This window comes from Lactuca sativa, chromosome 4, assembly GCF_002870075.4.
Source record: "Lactuca sativa cultivar Salinas chromosome 4, Lsat_Salinas_v11, whole genome shotgun sequence".
In the NCBI taxonomy this organism is placed as follows: Eukaryota; Viridiplantae; Streptophyta; class Magnoliopsida; order Asterales; family Asteraceae; genus Lactuca; species Lactuca sativa.
The window spans coordinates 76699349-76724025 of record NC_056626.2 but is presented as its reverse complement, the minus strand read 5'-3'; the positions used below and the strand labels follow the sequence as shown (position 1 = coordinate 76724025).

Sequence of the window (24677 nt, the reverse complement as noted above, 5' to 3'; positions counted from 1 at the left end):
GTAGAGGCTTCCTCATATGCTTTTGTGGTCTCACGAGCTCAATCGTGGGTGTTACAAGACCACGTCTTACGAAATAGTGACATATGTGGTATGGATTAAAATTATGTTTGTGCTTTGGCCTGTCTTCGTGATACGATTACGGGCTTTGACTTCAGCGGTTTCACAAATAAGGACACTGACCCTCCAAAAGCCCAACATTCATTGGCGAGTGCCCTTTTTAGTAAAATTGTCCAAGACATGGAAGTTCACTTCGACATGACGATTAGGCAGAAAGCAATTTTTGAGTGTCTAAGGGCCGCACATGCTCAGGATTTTCTTATGACTATTCTTATTGACGGTCTTGGCCAGCATAGGTAGTCAGTGGAGTATTGTGTCATCCTCAAGTGTCACCTTATGATCCATTTATTTCCAGCTGACAAAATTTTCCCTATTTGTTGCAAGGCATGCTTGAACTCATTTGGGGAGCATGCAGTTCGTTGTAAATAGTTCTCGGGTTTCAAGTACTGACACAATCTGGTTAGTGATGTGTGTGAAACAAACTAGTTTTAATCCTACTAACTTAGACACAAAATAAACACACGAAAGGCAGTGTACCTATCGATTAGTAATATAGTTCAAGCAAGTAGGGTATCGAACACAGGGAACGGTAAACAATTAAAATAAATGATAATATTATCTAAATAAAACAAGTAATAGAAAATGGGTTTTCTCTAGTTTTGCAAGACTAGAAACTTAAACAATTAACTAAAATTTAAACTAAGAAACTAAGAACTAGATAAACAAAGATTCAACTAAATTCAATAACGAAGGGAACTTCTGTTTAGTTCAACTCAATTGATCATATGGTTGATATTATGATAATAGTGCAGTGGATTAATTCTTCTATTGGCTACCGATTCAAGTGATTAGATTCACGTTCGCTGCACTAATCCTTAGAGAACAAACTAACTCAAACAGTGGCCAATTATCTAATTTAATTCAATTCACTAGGTTATTTATTCGGGTTAATTTAGACTTGTAATGGTTAACTAATTTGGTCCTTTAGTTAACCTCTTGTTGATGGTCATCACACAAGCTCACACATGAATTTACCTATTTTTCTTATTAATTCTAGTTTCATGTTCATTAATCCTAGACATATGATAAAGTGGTCCCATAAACATATGAGGTTAACAACTAAGAGATGTTCATGCAGCTTAATTATCTTCCTATTAACAGAAAAATAGTTATCATTCACACATAAGGTTCTTTAACAAGCTAGAATCAACAAAATCACCAATATTAAATCAATCCTACCATTAATCAAACCATAGTTTGAACATTGTCTCCCCAGACAGAAGCTAAAAGGTTTTAGCTCATGATTAAGGCAGTAAAACACTCAAAAACGAAATCAATTGGTAAAAACATAGTTCAAACAAGAGATTAGGTAAAGAGTAAACTTGATTTTGCCTTAATTCTCCTCAAAATCGAATGTAGGGTTAATTCTTCACTTTCCAGAGCTTCACCAGCGCTTTCAATCGTATCTTAGCCTCCAAGGGTTCCTCTCTATGCTAGGGTATCGATCTGAAAGTCCCTTTGTATAGATTTTCACAAAACAGAGGCTACTCGGCGAGTCTGTCACTTAAAACCCGTGTACGACAAGTCAACGCGTCCAGAATCACGAAAGTTCGATACAACTCGCCGAGTAATCGACCCTACTCGCCGAGTACATTTCGTATCAGAATTTTCTCAAAACACGAAAGTCGTCTGAAATTATGTCTACTTTTCAGAACATTTTGAATCTCGTCAATCGGAGTTACGGTTCATTAGATATGGCCAAAACACTGACGAGGGGTCAAGCTGTCTAGCAACATCCTTCTTTTCTTCAAAATCCAAGATCCAAGCTTCCAATCGCTAGTTCTGCTTCCTTTTCCATCCGAGCATGTAATTGTTGCTGAAAATGAAATTATAAACTAATTAAGCACCTTTTGTTCATTAAATGAGATAAAATCAACATAAAGTATTAAGATAATGCATGAATTTTATAACTAAATATGCTCATATCAGTTAGGGATGTTCTTTTCGACATATTTAGGCGCGCTAGGACTTCTGCCAAGAAAGAGGCCCCTGTGAACTTTCTAACTGACCCATTGGAAGGAAGTTAACACTTAGACCAGCTGACGTTTTAGTATTTGGATGGGCTGGAGGAAAACATGCATGTGTGGATCTAAAGGGGGTTTCCCCTCTTATGGGCTTGGGGAGTGGAGTTTTCACTATTGGGCAAGCTGCTTTAAAAGTTGCATCAAACAAAGTGGTAAAAACATGGGAAAGCGTGCATGGAAAATCAACACACGTTTATACCATTTGCATTTGATACTTTCCGTTTCCTTGCGCCATAAGTCGTGGAGCTGCTCAATAGAGTCCATTGGGTCATGCATAGTAATGTTATGACTTCAAGATCTATAGATGTTTTTAAAAGAATTAGTTTTGTCATCCAAAAAGAGGTTGCGACACAACTTGTTGTTCGTTTACCCGCAACGTATATGTGAATCTTTCTTATGAATTTGGTATGAAAATAGACCTGATCAGGTGGATCAACTAACTTTCAAAAAAAATTGTAAACTTTTGACGGTTATAAAAGTTCAAATCTTAAAAGAAAAGGGAAAAAAATCCAAACTACTTAAAATATTTATTTAGATTTGAAGTTTTTTCAAATAAATTAAATAATTAACTTTTTTTGTTTATTCATAATTAAGTTAGATAATAAAAAACAGTAAAGTTTAAAATTTTGATATTCATTCCATTAAATGATTTTTTTTTTTTGGTTATTTTGGTATAATTAATTACTCGTTCAATTAGTCTAGCTCAATTCAAACAAGAATAATACGATCAATGTAGATCTGAAAAATATAAATATATTATTTATAATTTATTTCAATTAAAAATAACTATATTACTATTAAACTTGATTCCTCTAATGTTCTATTATTCCGAAAACGTGTAAATACTACCACCATATGTATTTGACTTTAGGGGATAATCAATATGATGTCATGTATACAGTTTATGTATACATTGAACCTAAAGTACGTAAGAACAAGCGTTAAGGCAAAAAGTACAATAAAACATCATCTATAAAAACACATGTTTCTTGCTAATCATGTTGAGTCTCCATGATCAATATGATACTTTCAGATCATTTCAATTTTCTTTTTTTATGAAAAAACGTCTTACATAATATTAAACATGTTAAACACCAAACCGATTGTTATTTTGTCCTCTTTTGGTGGTTGGAAGTAAATACATGTTTCCCACAACCAAGCAGATTCAATTATTAACAAGTCACGCAGCAACCAAACACGAAACTCGTTTATATATGGTCATTTTACAAAAATTAAAACTTGATATTTTTGTAAAAAATATTATATGCAAAAATTATATATATAGTTCTTAATATGTAAGCATATTATTGTTGTCAATTAATATAGATTTAATAAAGGAAATTTACATATTTTAAGGGATCATAGATTCTATTAGTTTTAAAAATCTGATTTTACGAATTATAAGGTTTTTAATTCGAACATTCTGACAGAATATATTTGAGTATGCTCAAAAAAAAATTCTAGAACCATAAAATAATAAAAATATTCTTGAACATATTTCTTGTAGAATAACAAATTCTCGAATCAGCAATTGAAGAATTAAAACAAAAATTATATTAATTCTTATAGAATACATGTAACAATTGCTAAAAATTACATTTGTTAAAGAATAACACTAAAAAACTATAAAATCGGGAAAAAAAAACATCAAAATCTAACAAATACACTAAGTTATTCTAAATGAATAATGTTGCTAAGAGGCGTCGTTCAAATTTCGTGGTCTGTTCTTCAAGCATCAGCTTCTGTGGAAAATAATTCAATGAATAAATTAGTGAGAAAATATTCATATTCCATTCCAGCATGAATGGAATTCGTGATTCCATTATGATAGAATTGGAATTCATTTACCAATAATTATATTAATTCGGGGCATTCTAACAGAATATGTTCATGATTATCATAAAAACATTTTTTTTCTGATAGAATATTATAAACGAAGAAATATCATTCCGTTGAAACATTTTACCGAGCGCTTGGTGTGCATCAAAACAACTTTCATTTTCTTATAAAAATTAGACAATCAGAACAAATTCCCAAAAAACCTAAACACATCGAGTCTATCAATGACATCATTCAAGACTGTATTTTTGAATCATCCAACAGAAGATTCCTAATTTCGTACATTTTTATTGGGGATTTTGTTTGGGATGGTTCAAATAACGAAAACTAGGGCTTTTCTGCCAATTCGAACTCAAAGAACACCTGATCGATCGGCCTACATGTCTATGAAATACTAAATGCTAACAGATTATACAAACTGAGCATTCGTCACTGCAAATAAAACTACTTATTGATATGACTAATATCTATTAACAGCCTCAATTAACTTAGAGAGCAGAGCACAAAAGGGGCAAAACCTGAAATCAGAATCGACCTCCCGTGCGCAGAATTGACATCGAATGATTTCTGATGGCCGAAGGAATTTCCATGTGATAGATAATCTCAATTCCAGGAGGTGCTACCGGTACATCGCCATGGTTGATCAGCAAAAACTTCTTGATTACTGTCAAACAATCGTATTTCGCAAAAGCCCTCTCTGCTCTTCCTGATTCCTGTATTAATTTCCTAAACTTTATGAAACTCATCTCCATGTAAACAGAGTGAGAGAAAGAAGAAGAAGAAAGAGAAGAAGAAGAACCTGGAATTGAGAGATGTAGAAATCGTCTCCAAACGATTTGGTGAATAAGTGAGTTGGATTGATAGGGTATCTTGGAAAAAATGGAATACCGAGAGAAACGATTCCTTTAAATCTATCTGGCGGGAAAAGACTCAGATGCCATACGACGGTTGCGCCCCAATCGTGTCCCACCACAAACACCTAATATTCATACTTACACAAAATTAACCCTAACGTTGATTAAAGCTTCATCGCCATTAAAGCCAAATACGACATACCTGTTGTTGATTAAAGTGATCTAGAAGGCCGATGAGATCACCGACTATGTGGAAGAAGGTGTAGGAAGAGGGAGAGGATGGGGAGTCAAAATCGCCATAGCCGCGGAGGTCAGGTGCGACGACACGGTAACCATGGTTACTTAAGTGAGTGATCTGATGACGCCATGAAAACCAGAGCTCCGGGAAGCCATGGAGGAGGAGAACTACAGGTCCGTCGCCTTTTTCTGCAACATGCATCGATATCTCGTTGGTTTTGATTTTATAGTGAGCTATTTCACCCATCTTCTTCATCCATTCCATTTCCATGTCTGGCGGAGTCGATGAATATAAGAGAGGAGGGAAGAGGCGGACTAGAAATTGGGTTTTAAAACTGATATCCCTAAATAAAAGGGATATTAACTGAGTTATATATTTACCATAATTAATTAAGTATAAGATTACATATTTACCCTTTTGAAATGATTGGCCTGTATTTACTAATACAATAACACAATAATTAGTTTAAACAAATGAACCTAGCTCTCTCTCTCTCTCTCTCTATATATATATATATATATATATATATATATATATATATATATATATATATATATATATATAAACTAATTCTAAACTCTTTTTTATTAACTAATAACGTGTTGCTAACAGATACATAAATTAATGCAAAATATTTTTTAGTAACACTTTTTATAATCACATAAGTTAACAAAAATCTTGTACAAAAGCCAAATGCTTATTAAGTTAAACAATGCGTTGAGAATGTTGTATATTATTCAAACATAATTATTATAAATACATTCTTATTCTTGAGGGTTATATATGAAATTTTTGTTGGATTAATTTTGTTATGTAATTTTTTCATAAGGGCCAAAAGTGCAAGTTTTTATACTTGTGGACCGCGGCTCGTTTTTTCTCCTTCTTATATTGCAGGTGGACGCGCGGGTTATGTTTCGGTTGGATATTACTTGGATCCGATATGTATTTGATTAGTTTGTTCACTGTAAAGTATATATCGATTGTGTGTGTGTGTGTGTTTGTTTCTCATAAGTGAGAAACAACACACACACACACATAACTCACATTTTTCCCTCATTCTTTTTATCGTCGTCTTCATGTTAGGGTTTTGAGTATGTGAGTCTAGTAATTTCATAGATTTCTTCTTTGTTGTTATATTAGGTGAGTCTACTGTAGGGAGTGGCTTATAGTGAGGATTGTTGTACAGTATGAGTGATTTTTTATAGAGAGTTTTCATTTGTAAGTTCTTTGAAGCCAACTGGTTCTTCGTTTATAATAAAAGAATTGTTGATGTTGGGAATTTCTTTGTGTTTTTAGTTAGTATTAGAGCCAAGTTGCTTGTTTTTGTTTAGGGTTTGGTGTTATTCTCCGAATTTCTAGTTTAGGGTTTCAGATTTAGGTGTCTAGGCAGCTCTAGGGTTTCTAAGGTTTGTGTTAGGGTTTTATTGTTTCGATTGTCATAAGATCTTTAGATTGTTTGGTATTTTATTAACTTTGGTAGTTCTTTTGTCGCTATCTCTTAAGAGTAAACAAAGAATGGTTGATAGTAAACGCTCACTGTTAACTATTTGTGAAACCTAATGGCCAACAACATTAACCTTCGGTCAACATTAAAAGGTGTGCAAACAAGAAACTACTAGCAGAGTTGGTTATTGGCATTTGAATGACCTACTTCTTCAGTGGTAGATCTGTGATTAGATCTATCGAAACTACATTGCATCTTGCGGTTGCAATTTTTTATGGATCACTATAAGTTGTTCCCACTCTTGACTTTATTTTTTCAGGTTATTTGTTCTGGTTGTGTATTGATGTATTTCTATTTGATTTCGTTTTTTTTTTTGTTTACTCCTGTTGTGATTGATCTATTAGTTATATGTCTAATGCTGCTAGTTTTCGTTTGTCATTCACTCTGTTCTGGTCTCATATGACTATCAATCTAAGTTGAATTATAGAAACTTTAGGTTAATCTTCTAGTGTTGGATTCTCATATTTCTAATTAATCATGTGTTGACTTTGTTGTCTTGTAATCATGATTGGAAAACCATAAACAAGAGAGTCTTCTAATAAAACTAACTATTGATTTTGTTGATCCTTTTTACTTGCATCCATCTGATAACAGTGTTACTACTATCATTAACTCTAAGCTTCTTGGTACTAAAAACTTTAGAATCTGGAAAGTTCTATGACTAGAGCATTAAAAACTAGGAATAAAAATGGTCTTATTGATGGGACTGAGTTTAAAGATAAGAAGGATCTTGTTAAGTCTCTTAACTTAATGATATTATGTGTTTTTGGATTCTTAGCTCTATGTCCGAGTCCACTTATATTGGACATGCATGTTCTGAATTTGCTCTTGATATGTGAACTGAATTATATGATACTTACTTCTGTTTTCAATATACATCAACACATCAATTCTGTTACTCAAAGTGGTTTGTTTGATTACTATAAAAAACTTGATGGGTTGACTAATTGTAGTGAGTGTGCTTGTGAAGCTGTTATACAGTTTAATAAACATTCTAAACTCGTGAAGTTAATGCAATTCTTAAGTGGTCTTGATGAGTCTTTTACTCGGGTTGTAAAGATTGAGTCAGTATTTTGAATAAATCTTTATGTTCTAATCAACATGAATATTTGTGTAACAAAATGGGTTTGATGGATGGTTTCCATAAAGAATAAATATATTTCTAAGAGTAAATTACACGTCCCTATAGTTTAGGGTTATTTGCACGTTTGGTCCCTAACTTATTTTTTACTCGGAATGTCCCTACAGTTTGTTTTTGTTGTGTGCTTAGTCCATGTCTTACCTAAAAAGACTATTTTACCCTTGATTTTTTAATTTATTTAAATAAGGTGGGGTAGGTAAGGTAAGGTGAGGTGGAAGTGAGGTTGGGGTGTGTTTATTTAAATAAATTAAAAAATCAAGGACAAATTAGTCTTTTTAGGTAAGACAGGGACCAAACACGCAACAAAAACAAACAGTAGGGACCTTCCGAGTTAAAAAAATAAGTTAGAGACCAAACGTGCAAATTACCCCAAACCATAGGGACCATTCGTGTAATTTACTGTAATTCTAATGATTTGTTTGAGAGGGGGTGTAGAGAATGTCATATATTTATCAAACATAACTATTATAAATACATTCTTGTTCTTCAAGGTTATATACGATATATTTGTTGGATTAATTTTGTTATGTAGTTTGTTCATAAGGGCTAAAAGTGCATTTGTTTTAAATTATGGACTACGATTCATTTTTTCTCTTTCTTATATTGCAAATGGATGCACGAGTTATGTTTCGATTGGATACTACTTGGATCCAATATGTATTTTATCCGAATTTTTCTCCAAAGTATATATTGATTAAGTGTGTGTTTATTTCTCATAACTGAGAAATATCACACAAACACACACAACTCACAGTTTTCCCTCAATCTCTCATAGTCATCTTCATGTTAGGGTTTTAAGTCTATAAGTCTTGTAATTTCATAGGTTTATTCTTCATTGTTAGATTAGGTGAGTGTACTATAGGAAGTAGCTTGGAGTGATGATTGTTGTAGAGTGTGAGTGATTTTTTGTAAAAATTTTCTATTTGTAAGTTCTTTGAAACCAAATGGTTCACCCTATATAATAACTATATAATAAAAGAACGGTTGATGTTGAAAATTTCTTTGTGTTTTTAGCCATGATTAAAAACTATTTTTTTTAATAACACCTTTTTATTGTCACATAAGTTAACAAAAATCTTCTACGGAAGATTATTAAGTTTAACAATCAATCCCAAATATTAGGGTGATAATGATGACACGACATAACAAAAATATATATGACATGAAATGAAATTTGGACGAAATCGAAAATAAGTTTGTATTTGTGTCAACTGTAATAAAACAAGACGTCATGTCGTGTCGTGTTTAAAATTCAACAAAAAAAATTGGCACAATTTAGTTTGTGTTTGTTGTGTTTTTCGTGTTATATATGATTAAGAATAAATTAAATAAACTAATAATTGTATTATTTTATCTTTGTCGTGTTTATCCTGTTTTAATCGAATTGTTTTCATATTAATTAAGATAAACATAACATTGTGTTGTGTCGTATTCATGTTACATAAAATTATGCCGTATCACGAAAAAAATAAACATGATACGATTGACAAGTTTAACATTCCTACCAAATAACCTCTCATACCATCCAAAACAATACGAGTTTATTACAAAACTTTACGGGTCCAATAAGTTTTTCAAAATTAAACAAATTATTTTGAAACTTTTTAAAAACATAGTTTTTTTAGTCTTTTCAATTAAGATAAATATTTTAGGGGACATTACACCCCGCTCCCGAGTTCAACTTAAGGAGAGAAAAGAAAAGAAATGGGTGGAAATGAGAGGAACGTAAAAGAGATTGATGCTCCCGAGTTTCATTAAATGAAGAAAGTGGAAAGAAATGGAATGATCACTTTCTCTCCTAACTTTCCTTCCGATTTGGAAGGATTTGAAAAGAAAAAATAAAATGTTTAACTTTCCTTCCATTTCTCTCCAACTCGGGAGCACAAAAGACAAATTTGTTTTCCTTTCTTTTCTCTTCTTTTATCTTCTTACTTTGTTTTCTCTTCTTTTCTTTTCTTTACTTCAACTCAGGAGCGGGATGTTAGAGAACAATCATAACCACATATATTTCAGATGTCAAAAAAAATAATAATAAATAAATAAAAAGATTATCAATGATTTTCTATCATTTTTATTTAAAAATCTTAGAATTTGATTTTTTTTAAATCAACATTCTAAAAAATATCCTAATTGGATATTATATAGAAATGTAATATATAAAATATTCTATCATAGTTATTTTTTATTTTATTTTTTAAATTATATGTAATCAAAATCAACAATAAATATCACATATATTTTTATAAAAATGTCAATAAGGTGTCGAAATGATGTCTTATTAGCAGCATCCTTATTATAATTATGAATACATAATAAGATAATCACCGTCTCCTAAAATCATGATATAATTACTCGGTTAAACATAAACATAGAGATAAAATAAAATCACGGACTATCGTTCTAATTTGGAGACAAGAGATTACATAAATAGAGAAATAATATGATTATATAACTAATACGGTATTGTTCAATTTTTCAAAGAAGATCTAAATTAGGGATTCTAGACAACAACAACAAAAAAAAAAAAAAAAAGTTTTTTATTAAAAAAATAGAATAAGCTGAAAACTGCAATGAAAATGAAATTCGAACAATCAATAATAAAAACATTTGTTTCTAAGTCTATTTCATCTATTATTGTTAATTAAACATAGACAGGTATTGCCAAATTGGATTCAAAAAATTGTTTACTTTAGTACAAAAGAATATTATCAAGCTCTAATGTCCTTATTTGTCAAAATGTTTAGCTAAAACAAGTTATTTATTAATCTTACTAATCAAATTTAAAGAATATCTTAAAATTCAACTGAAAGAATGCGTTAATGTTTATACAAGTTTTTACCGAAAATGTTTAGTCATTTTTCACAAGCTCGGAGAGCTTAAACATGCCATAGAAGGATAATCGCCATAATATAGTTGGACTTTAACGATGAACGAGGAACCAGATAAGAATAAAATATTTTCTTTGATGAATCTCAGATTATTAAATATTAATAATGTTAATAAAATAATTATGGAACTCCAAATAGTCCTAAGCTAGAGAAAATATTTTATTGATATACTTGCTAAAGTATAAAAACCAATACTTTATTAAATGTGGAATGTGTCTTTTTCAATATTACTATTATTATTTTCTTGGCCGTTACGTGGAAAAAACCGGTCTTTGAATTTTCAAAATGAGTTGGCACAGCCCACGTGCTGTCTCCTTGAAACGATGACGTCATCCATGACAAATATTGCAGTCCTTTCTGCGCCTTATCCGCTAACTTTTCAGCTGGTATGACACGTGGCAGCGCGTCGAGTTGTTGGATGGGCCCATTAAAACAGGTTAGTAGAACTCTCTACAAATAGGCATATTCGGTATATACGTAGTTACAAAAACCTGTTTGTTTCTTTTGTGAGAACTGCAGTAACAACCCACTACTTTGAATTTATTACAAAATATACCCTTACAATTTTCGATATGATCGCCAACTGCCACAAATCAGACAAGAAAGTTCACCGTTGTATCCAAGAGGCCTCTTTGCAACATGTTATTTGATATTTGGTATTATTTTTATAGTAAAAGTTTACAATAGCGATGTATTATTAAATAATATATAATATTAAATGACACATAGGTTTAACTTTTGTACTGGCATAGAACCATCTATTGCAACAAATATCAATTGCTAATTGGTATAAAATTTAGGTTCTGTTTAATTAAAAAGTTTATAAGTTAGCTATATCAAACAACTTGTCAAAAGCTAACTTATAGTTATAAACTATTTTATTGTCTTAACAAACAATAAATTGCAAAAAACTAAAAGGATAAACTAGGTTACAAGTTAGTTTATATGCGGCAAACAAAACCATAATAATGTGATTAACTTTTTATAACAATTAACATGTATGTTGCGCTGAGAAATATCTAATCATTATGTTTGTCACTTTCATATACTTATATGACAAGAGTATTTCTATGGTAACAGCGTCTACTCGTACAACTAGGATAAAGTCCAATGTAACAAACTATCATTGTCCATATATATAATAACACCCTAAATAAATAGATTCCCAATGACACCTTAATTAATGCATGAAATGGTGTAATGAAAATGATTCATCATGCAAATTGCAATATATATATATATATATATATATATATATATATATATATATATATATATATATATATATATAGAGAGAGAGAGAGAGAGAGAGAGAGAAAGAGAAAGTGTTAGGTTCAAATGTTTTCACTATCTATTGTGTGCATGTATGATTAATTATGGACCAATCATTTTAGTTATTTTAAGAAAGTAATTAATACATATTAAATGCTGAAGATGTAATTAATATACATTATATCTTCAACATGTAATATGCATTAATTACTTTCTTAAAATAACTAAAATGATTGGTCCAGAATCAATCATACATGCACACAATAGATAGTAAAAACAAAATAATCTAACCATATATATATATATATATATATATATATATATATATATATATATATATATATATATATATATATAATGGATGCAGTGTATCACAATACACAACACTAATATGATCACAAGCATGCATCACGCTACAACCATGACTTTAGCCCAAAACACTGTACGCCAAAAGATACCTTTTGAAGCAGCTCACACCATAATAAGGGTATAAAAGATTGTACTTCAAAGTTTAGGTTAAACATTTTTCTTATCAGAAACGGCTCGATGTATTATAGTATATAGACGTATTAACAAAACTAAACATATTTTAAATTGTTATTAAAGAAAATAACTTTTATATATATATATATATATATATATATATATATATATATATATATATATATATATATATATATATATATATATATATATATATATATATATATATATATATATATATATATATATATATATATATATATATATAACAAATAAGTCCGGAACGAGTCATTTCGGATTAAATGTACTTTTTTGACAAAATACATTTTGGACCGATATTTAGGAGCCATGACAGAAATGCAAATGCCGTATTTCAAAGAAAAAAAATCCCCTTGGAATTTCAAGAACGTTTCTAAAATTTTGAGAAATAATAATTCGTTTTTTTTATTAATTAGACAAAGAAAAGGTGTTTTTATTTTTTTGTTAATAAACTCGTTTACAAGATTTAGTTTAGTTAACATCCAAATATTATAATACCAAACATGGATAACATAAGAACAATCATATTTTAGTTATAAAAAAAAAGACTTAATTTGATATTTAGATAGTTTTCAAACCCACGAACTCACATCATATTCCAAATGTAGGTTCAACACTAAATCATTCGCTAGAGCGGCTAGACTCTCAATTGATCATTTGATCTCCTTATGTGTATTTAAATGAGAGATATGAGGAATCCATTTATAATTAAAACTGATTTCGTAATAGTTTCAGTACATTGACTACTTCATCCACCACACAAGCCATAATGTTGGTCCAACCATTCTCTTGAGTATTTAATTACAAGAAACAATGTATCCACCAAAGTGACAGAGCGTACTTTCAGAAATTAGAAATAGTCAAAATTAAGTATCACTTTTTCTGATTTTCCCAATAAAAACGATTAATTGTTATCCTTAAAATGTCAAAAAGTCAAATATTGTTGGTGGTTTTGTATCATCAATGTGTATTTAAGTGTAATGGATTGACTTGTTGACCAAAATCAATCTTAATGAATATTAAACAAGTAAGAAATGTGTGGAATGTACATTTGTTTAAGTTTATTCAAGATTCAAACTACAGTGTCATTTAGGGGAGAAGCCTTTGAACGAACAGGAGTCCGGGGGCAATGTCTCTGGGAGCGGGGTCCAATGGTCGGCAGCCCCTAGCGGGGTCCAAGGGGCTGAGCCCCTGGCTGAGGTCGAGCTGTCGGGTCAGCGTGAAATTTTTTTATTTGGGTTATATTGCTATATTAAAAATACATCATAAATCTAAATTTTTGGAAATAAACCCGGTTTTTGACTTTATTTTGACCCTTATAGAAAGAACCTGAATTAGTGACTGTTTTAAGACATTAAACTGTTTTTTGTGATAGTTTTCTGACATACAACTGTCTTGTGACAGTTTTCTGATGGAAAATGTATTTAACTAATTTTGGTTTTCATTTGATGGTACACTCGAAATTCATAACAATCAGATTTTATGTTTTTACTCTCAATTTATGAGTATTATCCGATTAAAGATTGAGAGTACCACTCAAATACTTTAATCTGAAAGTGATACCACAATTCTCAAAATTTACAAGTCTTTCTATACCCCAAATTTCTAACAAATACCCTATTGACCTATTAACAGCAAAACATTGGTGCTGCTAGGATGAGCACGGGTACTAGGTATCCATTTTAGGAATTGAAATTGTCTCGTAGTTACTGGTTCCAAAACCGAAAAAAGATCATTACTTTTGGTTCCAATTTTCATTTTTTCTGGAACAATTACATGATAGATACCAGCCATGAAAAATTTCAGAACCAGTTACATGTACCAAAACCACCGGGTACCTGTTGCTTTATTAATTAAAATTAATATTTTTAGTTTTTAGTATATTGAAACTTGTTACTATGTTTTTTATATTTTGTTTACAATTCTTCATTTATAGTATATTTTATTTTAGATTTTGTTTTCTTTCATACTATATTTTGTTTATCGTAAATATCTGACATCCTTCGTCTTAATATCCCATTAAACTTGTTATGTGGTTAAATGGTCTCTATAATTAATTCCAAAATCATGAGTTTGAACCTCGTAACTAAACAGTATATTGTAAATTACTTACTTAACATCAATAACAAAGTAAAGCTCTTATGGTTTTTCTAGTCTTTTAGAACATGTTTTAAAGAAAATTACAGGGCAAGGCTAGTGTATACCTAAATCTAAAAATTTTACAACAAATTACATACAAAAAATATTTAGGACCCACTTTAAATATTTTGAAAAACATACCTTAATGTTTTTGGCAAAAAAAATGTATAAACTATAAACTATAAACAGTAGAAGACATATCATATTGTATGGCATGAATGAGTCCCACATCGACTCCAAAAAGAAAGGGGTGAGAAAGTTTTCCGGTATAAATAAATATTTTCTCTTTCAGACTTTGATATCATAAGTATAAATTGGTATCAGTCAAAAACAATTAAGGAATGACCAATATGGACTCGTTCTTTCCAACGCCAATTTTTATATATGCTGAAGCGGTAATTTTTTGGATGAAACTGGTTTTTTCTTGAGTCGGCCCAACTGAACATGGTTAGGAAATCATGTGGTTTTCTATTCTAAATTTGTCACTAGAAAATTATGATGTATGCATTTAAGCATCTGAGAATTTTACTATTCCTTGCATAATAATTCCTTTTGTAATGTCGAAAGTAAAAAATAAATAAATAACGTAAGCAAGTTACATTGTCCTGAATCTGAAGCGGTAGTTCCAAGGTTGGTTTTTAAAACTTAAGAATCGATTATACCAATTTTAGTCCCTGTTTGAACTTTATATAAACCTCCAGAGGCCGGTTCTAGTTTGGGCGAAATTAGACGGGTACTCAATTACTCACTGATACTTACTCCTATGTGTTGCAACATGTATATGTATAAGTGGAGCAAATAAAAACCTAAAATCTTGATATAACCCATTTGTCATTAATATAGATGTATCTCATACAATACAATAAACATATCATGTATCCTGTAAACTAGGATAATAATTAATCCAATTTTCCTTTCCTTATTTTGTACACCCTTGTGTAATAACCGATGAGACATCCTCTATAATATGTATTGATTTTATATATCAAACCCTACATGGTATCGGTGTAACAAAAAGTCCTACCTCATTGCATGTTGAACTTACATGATTCATACATCAAAAACAACCATAAACTCAAAAACTACATAATTCCTTTTGTAATGCCGAAAGTAAAAAATAAATAAATAATGTAAGCAAGTTACATTGTCCTGAATTTGAAGCGGTAGTTCCAAGGTTGGTTTTTAAAACTTAAGAATCGATTATACCAATTTTAGTCCCTGTTTGAACTTTATATAAACCTCCAGAGGCTGGTTCTGGTTTAGACGAAATTAGACGGATACTCAATTACTCACCGATACTTACTCCTATGTGTTGCAACATGTATATGTATAAGTGGAGCAAATAAAAACCTAAAATCTTGATATAACCCATTTGTCATTACTATAGATGTATCTCATACAATACAATAAACATATCATCAGTGTTGTAAAACTCGCCGAGTTGGCTGATTACTCCTCCGAGTACTCGCTACTCCCCCCTTGCCGAGGCGAGTTACATAATCCCGAGTACTCCCCGACCGGCCCCTTACGAACCGAGTAGTGTTGTGAAATTCGGTCAACTCGGTGATTAATATGTATAATATACTTAATGATTTATTATTTAACACACACATGTAATTATTACTACATATATATCTTAAATTTTCAGTAATTATTCACGAAGTAAGACCATTATGTGTTTTTCATTTTTTGTTTATTCACATGTATCCAGTTTTGTTATATATTTCAATCAACTTATGATTTTGACATATATAATTTCCCTAAAAATATTTCTACACAAATTTCCAAATCCGAGTACTCCCCGAGTATTCGCTACTCGGTAGTCGGCCGAACAGGTACCGAGTAACGAGTTCTACAACCTTGCATATCATGTAGCATGTAAACTAGGATAATAATTAATCCAAATGTCCTTTCCTTATTTTGTACACCCTTGTGTAATAACCGATGAGACAACCTCTATAATATGTGTTGATTTTATATATCAAACCCTACATGGTATCGGTGCAACAAAAAGTCCTACCTCATTGCATGTTGAACTTACATGATTCATACATCAAAAACAACCATAAACTCAAAAGATACATATGTATATGAATACAAGTTTTCAGGGCTATGATATATGTCTTTGGTGTTTATATGGATATTTTCTATAATTTTATCCCAACTAAATGATTAATAATACATAATAGATGAGTTTTACAACTTATCATCAATGATGGAAACTAGATAAATTTTATCTTGCAGTATTGCTATTATATCATTGTTCTTGTCAAATTATCATCAAAATACGATCTAGCAATTTTCTTTTAAAGAAATCGCAATTTACTTACCATTTTTGTCAAAACCTTTTTTTATATGATATTAACAGTGATAATCACAAAAATGATATATATTATATTATAACAAAATAACTATATTTTTTTGAACATTTTAAATAAAACAACCATAAAATGCAATAACCTATTTTCATCACAAAACACAATTGTTACAATCATATCATATCATATCAAATCATATCATCATATCATACCATATTATAAAGGAATCATTTTACCTTTCATCACATCCATTTGAAACTCTAAACTCTTCATATTTCCACATAACATACCTAAATTTATTTACTTAAATATGTTGGTAGTTATAAACATTATCATAAATGGAAGACTTTTTGAGTTATCAATATGATATACTTAATTTGTTGACTTCAATATAGTATTAAATACATAACCTAAATTAATATATCAAATAAACTTAAAAATATAATGTAAAATTTAAAACCTAAAGTAAATTTCAAATAAAAGTTTTAAGGAATTCAACGTATATTCTTTAAGTAGTTAAAAGGAAAATATTAAATACGATAAATGTAAGAACCTAAAGTTTAGAGGAAGTTGACTTTTAGTCAAATATTGACCAAAATGACAAAATGGTTAATTATGAAAAAATATGAAAATATGAAGTTGTGACTTCATGAAAATGGCCAAAACAAGTTTAAGTCACTTAGAGGAGATTGGATGAGTAAGTTCAAGAGCAAGAATACATGAGAAGATGTATTTTTGGTCAAAAGGGTAAAATGGGTATTTTATGTTTTTGGGCCAAGTTTGTGACTTAACAGATTAAGACCAATATTAAGTCAATGAGAAATGGCTTAACAGAGTTGTAGAGTATGTTAACGCCTCTATGTGAATATAAAGATCCTAGAAAATGGGTTTAAGACAAAGAAAATATGAAGGTTTGAAGATTGAAGAAAATGTCCTACGGCTGGAATGGAATTAGCCAAGAACGTTGATGTCATACAGCCACTACTACACGATGAGGGAAAATAGTGGTTCGGACGAAGTTCTTCTTCGTAAGAAGAGGACAACCTACTTTGCACCACAACATGGTGAATGGGCACCATGGCGCGATGAGCCAAAGTACGTTGTTGGTATGTGTATATATAAGTGGATCAAATAAAAACTTAGAATCTCGATAAAACCCATTGGCCATTAACCTAAGAGCTACATGGACATGAGATTCACTACGAGTTTGAGGCTTATCAATATTTGACTTTTGTGTTTATATGGACATCATGTGTAACTTTATACCAAATGAATGACTAAGGGAGAAGAGAGTCACTCCCTCACAACCCACTGAACCTACCGCCACATCATTTTTTCTCTTTTATTTTTTTTCATCTTTTCCAACCCACAACACACGGAAACCCTATCTTTTTGAACTCACTCAACCCATTCAATTAAAAAAATACAAAACAATCAAGATAAAATCTTAATTAGCAATAGAGTTACTGTCGGTTGGGAAAGATGAAGATAATATATATATATATATATATATATATATATATATATTGATGTGACATTGGGTTCAGTGGGTTGGGAGAAAATGACTCTCTCCTTCTTAACACCACTAACTAGATGAGTTCTACACTTTTACAACACATCCTCACTCGTGGCAACTAAATAAAGTTACTTATTGGAGTGTGCTAATATATCGCTAGTCTTATGAAATTATCATAATATGAAAAAGGCTATTGTTATAGCAATTTCCCTTCATCGCCGATTAATTTCTAGTTTTGTTAAAAGTTATCTTTTATATGATATTAATACGGATAACACAAAATATCAAGATAATATGGTCCATTTAACAAAATAGCCATATTTTTAAACATTTTAACAGAATAACTATAAATATAATAATCATGATATTTTTCCGATTAAAAAGTTGGTTTTGAATGATTCCGAACTCAAAAATCTAGAAAAGAAAAAAAATCATGTTATGCAATCATATATTACAAAATGGTTCGTATTTGTGAAATGATGACATTATTTTGTAAATTTTTTTCTATAAATGGGCATTTGGGTTACATTATGTTTTCAAAAGAATTAAATATATCAAATAAATTGGAATATGAATGGATTGAAATATATTATGTGTTCGATTGTGATGAAATGAAATCTGTTTTTATTTAGTTTGTAAATTTTCCAAATGAATTGTAAAATAAAATATGTAATACGACCAAAATAATAAATTATTGATTTTATTATGTAACTTATTATTGTTTTTAATAAAAATGATAAAATTTCATTTAATTGAAATTTCCATTTATTAAACGCTTAACGATTCGACATTTGTTTTTATTGAATTTGTACATAATATATAAACGATAGATTTACAAAATGAAAATAGATAATTGCACTTGATAAAAACAACTAATAGCTATCTTGTTGTAGGTATCGGTATATGTCCACTTGGTCAGGAGTTGGATACATATTTAAAGAGTTAAAAAAAAAATAACATGTTTGTATGTGTGAGGCTATAAGTATAGGTATAGATGGGATGGTATGGCGAACGTGGTGATCAGGGTGAAGTAAGGCGAGTATAAAGTGTGGATGGGGTGAGGATGGACATCGACATGGACATGTATGCATAAGCACATATGTGTAGGTGTGGTGTGAGTATGAGTGTGGGGTAAAGTGGGAAAGTATGAAGGGTGAGGTGGGTATCATATACAGGTAAATGAAGGTAGGTATAAACAGAGTTAGGTGTGATAGGTGTGGTTATGGACTTGTAGGTCATGGACATAGGTGTATGTGTATGTAGGGGTGGGAGTGCATGAGTGGGGTGGGAGAAAGATGTTGATAATTTATTTTGATTTGATAAATCATGACTAAAACAAAGGGAGGTTTGATAAAATTTTTGTTTTTACTTTTTGTTTTTTTGTTGTTGTTGTTTTTGGATAAAATATAAAGAATAGAATTTTATATCTTTGCTTTTAGCCAAAAAAATGAACAATTCCTTCACATACAAAATTTGATGGAATTTAGACCAATGTTCTAAATGGCGTGAGGCGTGACGTTGCGGCAAGGCCAAGCCTCAAGCTTAACGAGACATGGCGAGCCATGACGTTTTTCAAGGCGTGATATAAGGCGGCGATTTTGTATTAATTTAAAATTATATTACCACACAAATATAAATTTATATTAAATATAACTACTTAACTAATAACAAAAAGTTAACAAAAACCACAATACTTGTATCTCCGATTAGAAAAGACTAATCAAAGAGCAAAAAATTATGTCTCAAACGAAAAAACACGCGCCATAATGCGCTATAACGCGCCATGGCACTCCATATAACGCCTTGCCACGCGCCACGCCTAACAGCAATGATATGAGGCTTTTTGTAATGGCGAAGTCACGCATCACGCCATGACGCGCCTTTTAGAACACTGATTTAGACGGGTGGGAGCGAGTAACACGGATGCGCTTTAATCCGACGTGGCACAGAAAAAACGTTGTTATAATGCCGGCTACACCACCTCCGGCAAGCGTTTTCCAGCATTACGGTATGACGCGTTAGGGTGGTAATGGGTGGAAACGGTTGACTTCGATCGATTTTTTCAAACAATGGTCATAATTTGAACCGGTTTTAAACGGTCATATATATATATATATATATATATATATATATATATATATATATATATATATATATATATATATATATATATATATATATATTTCAAATTTAACTCTAATTTTTACACTTATAAATACACATTTTACCTCCTTGTTTACCTACAAATCCAAATTATTTCTCTCATCTTATTTTATAAATTATCAAACAATTTCTCATTTCATCACTATGGATCAAGACCTCAACACTCCTCAAAACACAAACACATCAACTTCTCTCGGTTTTGCATAGTATGAGGTGTGCACGAACATACTCAACTCCCAAAGCACACTGCAGCTTCCAATTTCCGGCAACTTTTTCAATCCCACCTCACCCCCACCACAATTCCCTACAACCCTTTCACAAAACCTTTACAACACACTCGCTGCCATGCAAAAAAAATACCACACAGTCACCACCCACGCAAGAAACGGTTCCCGAGACACAAGTTGGAGGGGGGGGGAATGACCAACAAAGGGAGAGAGAAAAGGGAAAACGGCCGTGAGTGGAACAATCGGCAGAAGAACCTCCAACATGGTAGAATGTGGAGAAAGAATACGCGTTGGCGGTGTCGTGGTGCGAGACATCAAAAAAATCCAACTCAATAAAACGATATGAGAAAAGTCGCTTTTTGGGAAGTTGTGATCGGAAAATTTCGGACTATTTTGAAGAATGATGAAAACTATCACAATCACGATATGTTGAGTAGCAAGTGGTCTCAAATAAACAGGAAGTGCACCAAGTTCAATTTCATCTAGCAGCCGAACAAAAGGTTGAACCAACTCTGGAACCCTCACCATAAATGGTTAGTTCTCCCCTACTTAGGGTTCGAACCACCACAAGCTGCCTCTCGTTATCAATCATGGATCCAAAATGCTCAATCAATATATCCCTACGATCATTCACACATTCCCCATAGGGATGGGAACCAGTTCAATCGGGTAGGGCACCCCAAATATCTCCAAAGTACAATCACGAAAAACGCTCAAAGCAGAAACCTTGTGTTTGTTGGCAATCGAAACTCACGACGGACACTCCAACACTCGAAGTGTCATATCAAAATCCCTGCTGAAAGACTGAGATACAAAATAACGACTCACACTTTAGCCAAAAAGTACAAGAGCAGATAAGGACTTCATGAAGAAGGTACCTATGAGGAACACAAGCATAGGCATATAGAAATTTTACTTGACAGGATAATAAATGAATACATACCGGTAACGACGTCAGGCGCCACCCTAGCCTCTCTACAGTAAGCTGGAAAGTACGAATCCTGGCCCTCGGGGCCTCAGCCTTCCCCTGATAGATATATGTGATCCGATAGGTAGTCGGAGTCGTTTCCTGCACTAGTCTCGAAGCGAGTAATGGACAGTTGACCTTCATATGTGCAACCTAATCACAATGGTAACAAATACTGGTACTCATTAACGGAGCCTGTTGATGGAATTCCTTCACATAATGACCCTCCCTGCCACATTTGTGGCACCCAGTCGTTGATCAACATGCTCCCTTATGCACCTTCCCGTACTTGCCACAAGTTTGGCCCCTTTGGACTCTAGATTGTGAATCGGCGGGCTTGAACTGTTTCGCTGTTAGCAGAGTCTAAACTGGGGCCTATCTCTTCTCTCTCTCTCTCATGGGTCTTAATCTTAATCTCTCTCCTCCATGCGAATGACTATAGATTGGAGAAGGAATGATACTGATGAGTCGGAAAAAAAACTCCTGAATCTTAGTCTTGAGCTTGCTCAAGTAGCAGGATACCTAGACCTGCTCCAAACCAACATAGTCAAGGAAGAAAAGGGCTCTCTCAGTAAACATCTTGGTGATCTCTGTCACCTATTTTTCATCTGCTTCAATGACATATACTCTAGGGATAACCTCTCCCTCTCGACCAATGGAACATACTCAATGCGGAACATCTCTGTGAACTGCTCCCAAGTCATTGTGGCTTTCTCCAAAGGAGAATATGATGGGTTTTGGTCATAAGACATCCTATGTGCTCATACAAACCCTAAAGCTCGGATCTAGGTTTCTCTATTGTACATACTTTGAATCCAAGACTTTGAACCCTAATACTAGCATATGGAAATCAGAATTCACATGAAAATAGGTTTAAGAACATACCTTGATTGTTATATAGCAATAACAATCCAATTCCTCCTTGAATTGACCTTGGAAAGCAAAGAGTCACAAGTGTCACTCCTCTAATGGCTTACAAACACCATAAGCAAGTGGAGAAGGTATAAGGAGAGAGGAGGGAGGTTAGAATTCGTATTTGGGACCTCTTGGGAAGGGATACCCGAATTCATAACCCTAGGGGTGTTTATATAGGTGTAGAGATAGGGTTTCAGTCATTATCCTTATCTAGTTGATTATCCATTAAGCAACCAATAAGATAATCCTTGAATCCTTATCATACTCGAATTCTAAGGCTTTCCAACCTTAAATTCGTTCACCATACTTATAAGATAATTCTTACCTTATTTTGTAACTATCACATAATTACAATTCAGCCCCTCTAGTTTAATTAATTACACTTGATCACAAAATTAATTCTCAATTAATTATTGACCAATATTAATTAAACAAATATGATTTCTCCTTTAATATATTATCCTTATAACATATTAATAAATCATATTATCCTCTCTTTCTATTTATTTCTCCAATCAAGTTGCTTTGGTGAAGGCAACCCAAAAGGACCATGCACCATCGGGTCAAGTACATACCAAAATAGTTATGGACTTAGACACTAATCCAACAGTCTCCCACTTGGATAAGTCTAATAACTATTCTACGTATGACTTCGGATCCCGATCTGCAATCGTAGCTTTCCAAAGCCGCTGTCAACTCTGATCACATCAAATACGCGTGTCCTTAGATAAGGGATCATATATTCCTCCATTCTAGATATCATATGAGATATGATTTCAAATCATTCTCTTTGTACTATATCTCGATTCCCGATTTATGACGACTGACTAATTGAACAAATCAAATAGCCCTAGCCCGGCCGAGCATTTACGTTTGTCATCATTAAACCATCGAGGGGCCCAAAGACATCGCTTTTATCCTACTTTGGATAAAAGGAACGGATAAACTTTGATACAATGCTTGCTTGTACTCACGCACCGAATCACACACAGCAATATGTTTTATAACACCAAGTTACTGGTGCGTTTACATATTATCAATGTGCAACCGATTCGCAAGATACAACTCACACATCTCGGTTTCAAGAATATAAGATGTTATCGTCTCACCAATCACTCGTGATACAATCCATGGAGTGATCCAAGTGAGCGTGGGTCTAATCCAATGCTCAAATCTCATTCATAAGCACTCATGAACGTTGCAGCAAACATTTGCTTATGTCTAATACTTTTCTAGACATTCCACACACCAATTCACGACAGTCTTCATTCATATCTACTTCCAACATATGAACGACTGTGGCCCGTTCGAATAATTCGATTATTCTTAATAAACTCAATTATTCTGGAAGTCAAAACATGCAAATGTGAAACACAAGAATAATACTAATCCCATATGGCCTCAAACCTTTGAGTATAAATAAAACACCTTTTATTTATCACCATATTGATTACTCATTATTTGTCGTTTCGGGTAATCAACTTCTTACTTGAATTCCAACACTTGTCTCATGCTCCTAGCATGCACACAATGTTTACCTATGGTTCTTACTTTGTGAAATAGATCATATTGAACACATTTCCAATCCTTCTCATTTCACAACTCCAAATCCGTTTTTCATAAGTTAAAGAATATCAATTACTTATAGAATATGCTAGATTCTAACATTCTATGCAACTTATCCTTTCATAATGTCATTGTACCAAAGTCACAAAGACTATTGCCAATGATATTACAAAGTCTTCTATCGGAGATTGTTACAAGACAATTCCATAGATGTGATGTCTCTCACTCAAAGTACATTCTTTGAACATCCTTTTGCATAGAAGTTTCTAATCTAGACATAGATTTTCAATATTCAATTCCCAATATGGACACGCTTCCATATTTTCCATATGACAACTCATTCTTAATAGAATCTTATATATTCGTAATGATGTCGATATGGTCCATCCAATATGGAAACATTTCCATATTTTCCAATACTATACTTCCAACTTTCACAAGCGACCAATCCTCGTCGAACTTTGGAT

At 32.2% G+C, this 24677-nt stretch overlaps 1 protein-coding gene across 1 annotated transcript; it reads right to left on the bottom strand.

Moving 5' to 3' along the window:
- Nucleotides 1–4504: 4504 nt before the first annotated feature.
- LOC111885383 (uncharacterized) lies at nucleotides 4505–5327 on the bottom strand. Its single transcript, XM_023881653.1, has 3 exons — nucleotides 5037–5327; nucleotides 4780–4959; nucleotides 4505–4693 (listed from the first exon to the last, which is right to left on the bottom strand). Exons 1-3 carry the CDS (start codon nucleotides 5325–5327, stop codon nucleotides 4505–4507), a joined length of 660 nt encoding a protein of 219 aa, XP_023737421.1.
- Nucleotides 5328–24677: the final 19350 nt, after the last annotated feature.

Coding starts and splice junctions, on each gene's coding strand:
- LOC111885383 (XM_023881653.1), bottom strand. CDS start 5,327: ATGAAGAAGATGGGTGAAATAGCTCACTATAAAATCAAAACCAACGAG. Junction 4,960..5,036: donor ATCACTTTAATCAACAACAG/GTATGTCGTATT, acceptor TATGAATATTAG/GTGTTTGTGGTGGGACACGA. Junction 4,694..4,779: donor TCTACATCTCTCAATTCCAG/GTTCTTCTTCTT, acceptor AAATTAATACAG/GAATCAGGAAGAGCAGAGAG.